Genomic DNA, 1835 nt, shown 5'->3' on the forward strand with positions numbered 1-1835 from the left:
TTTTGTCACAATTTCAACTGCAACTAATGAATTTTCATTTACAAATAAAATTGGGCAAGGAGGTTTTGGCCCCGTTTATAAGGTAGTTTTCGGTCAGTATATATTTATTTTATTTGAATTAAAAAAAATTATTACATATCTTACTGGCCAGTTGACTGATTTTTGAATTTCATCATTCCCCACAGGGTGTCCTCCCAACGGGAAAAGAAATAGCAGTTAAAAGACTTTCCAAAGATTCTGGACAAGGCCTTAAAGAGTTCAAGAATGAAGTTATCTTGATCGAGAAACTACAGCATAGGAATCTAGTTAAGCTACTGGGTTGCTGCATTCATGGAGAAGAGAGAATATTAGTTTACGAATACATGCCCAACAAGAGTTTGGACTTGTTCATTTTCAGTAAGTCTCTCAACAATTAATCTACATCTCCACAATCAATTTTAGGATTTCAGAGCTAAATTTTTGAATGCCTTGATCAATCTACCTAGATCAAACAAAGGATACAACTCTAAGTTGGCAGAAGCGTTTCGACATCATAGCGGGAATTGCCAGGGGGCTTCTCTACCTCCATCGTGATTCAAGGTTGAGAATAATTCATAGGGATCTGAAAGCAAGCAATATTCTTCTGGATAAAGATATGAATCCTAAAATCTCAGACTTCGGTTTGGCAAGAACATTTGGAGGGGATCAATATGAAGAAAATACAAAAAGAGTCATGGGCACTTAGTAAGCTATCATGCTTCTTTCCTCCTTTTGTACTCTGTCTTGGTTTGTATTTCTCCTAAAACTTGTTTTATTATTTTGTGTAGCGGATACATGGCTCCTGAATATGCTATAGACGGACTTTTTTCGATGAAATCTGATGTGTTTAGCTTTGGAGTGGTTGTTTTGGAGATAGTAACTGGGAAGAAAAATAGAGGATTTCATCATCCTGGTCACGACCTCAACCTCTTGGGACATGTGAGTTTAAAATACAGTAATTTCTTTACGAGGGATAAGCATACTAAGTCACTAATTTTACGTGATTTTCGATTGCAATAGGCTTGGAATCTATGGACGGAAGAAAATCCTATGGATCTTTTGGATGCCTCATTGGTGATTCTCAATTCAGAATCTGAAGTGTTAAGATGTATCCATGTCGGCTTGTTGTGTGTACAACAACGCCCCGAAGACAGGCCTACTATGTCTAATGTTTTATTAATGTTAGACATCGAGCACCCAGTTGTTTGTCAACCTAAACAACCTGGTTTTTACTCGGAAAGATCTCTTAATGACATGGCTATGCCTTCATCAACAGGAAATAAGCCTCCTACTTCTAATGAAATTACTGTAACATTATTACAAGGTCGGTAGAAGCCTTTTTCTCTGTGTGTATATATATATTTCATTTTGATGGTAAATTAATCAATATTAATACAAAAGAAAGTATTGCTTTAGCTGAGTAAACAAGAAGTTCCACTTTTGTATCGCTATTGTTGGTCTATTGCTTTCATCCGATTTGAGTACATAGAGAAGAAGACCCCACAATATTTAACCCAGGTTTTCTGGATCTCTGATGGACATGCAACATACCATCTATATATTGGTCGACTAGTGACTTTATGAATTTAAGAGTCTTTAAGTAAACAGTCCAATCCTCGCCTAAAAACACTATGAATTAGATCGAATTTTAGAAACGACAAGATGTCATTTTGACCTTAAGGCTGTTGGTTTTCTGGGAGCAGTTGTTATGCCATTTATCAAGAAAATCATGCATACAAAGTAAAAATCATAAGCTGCTATCACAAAAAATTCATGCTAAATGAGCCCATGAATTTGACCTTAAGGCTATTGATTTT

General features: G+C 36.0%; 1 protein-coding gene across 1 annotated transcript; it reads left to right on the forward strand.

The window, feature by feature from the left end:
- The first annotated feature begins 6 nt into the window (after positions 1-6).
- On the forward strand, positions 7-1433 carry LOC111380477 (G-type lectin S-receptor-like serine/threonine-protein kinase SD1-1). Its single transcript, XM_023004058.1, has 5 exons — positions 7-82; positions 186-396; positions 486-723; positions 807-957; positions 1039-1433. Exons 2-5 carry the CDS (start codon positions 363-365, stop codon positions 1348-1350), a joined length of 735 nt encoding a protein of 244 aa, XP_022859826.1. The 5' UTR covers positions 7-82; positions 186-362; the 3' UTR covers positions 1351-1433.
- The last annotated feature ends 402 nt before the right edge of the window (positions 1434-1835 follow it).

This window comes from Olea europaea, unplaced genomic scaffold, assembly GCF_002742605.1.
Source record: "Olea europaea var. sylvestris unplaced genomic scaffold, O_europaea_v1 scaffold21502, whole genome shotgun sequence".
In the NCBI taxonomy this organism is placed as follows: domain Eukaryota; kingdom Viridiplantae; phylum Streptophyta; class Magnoliopsida; order Lamiales; family Oleaceae; genus Olea; species Olea europaea.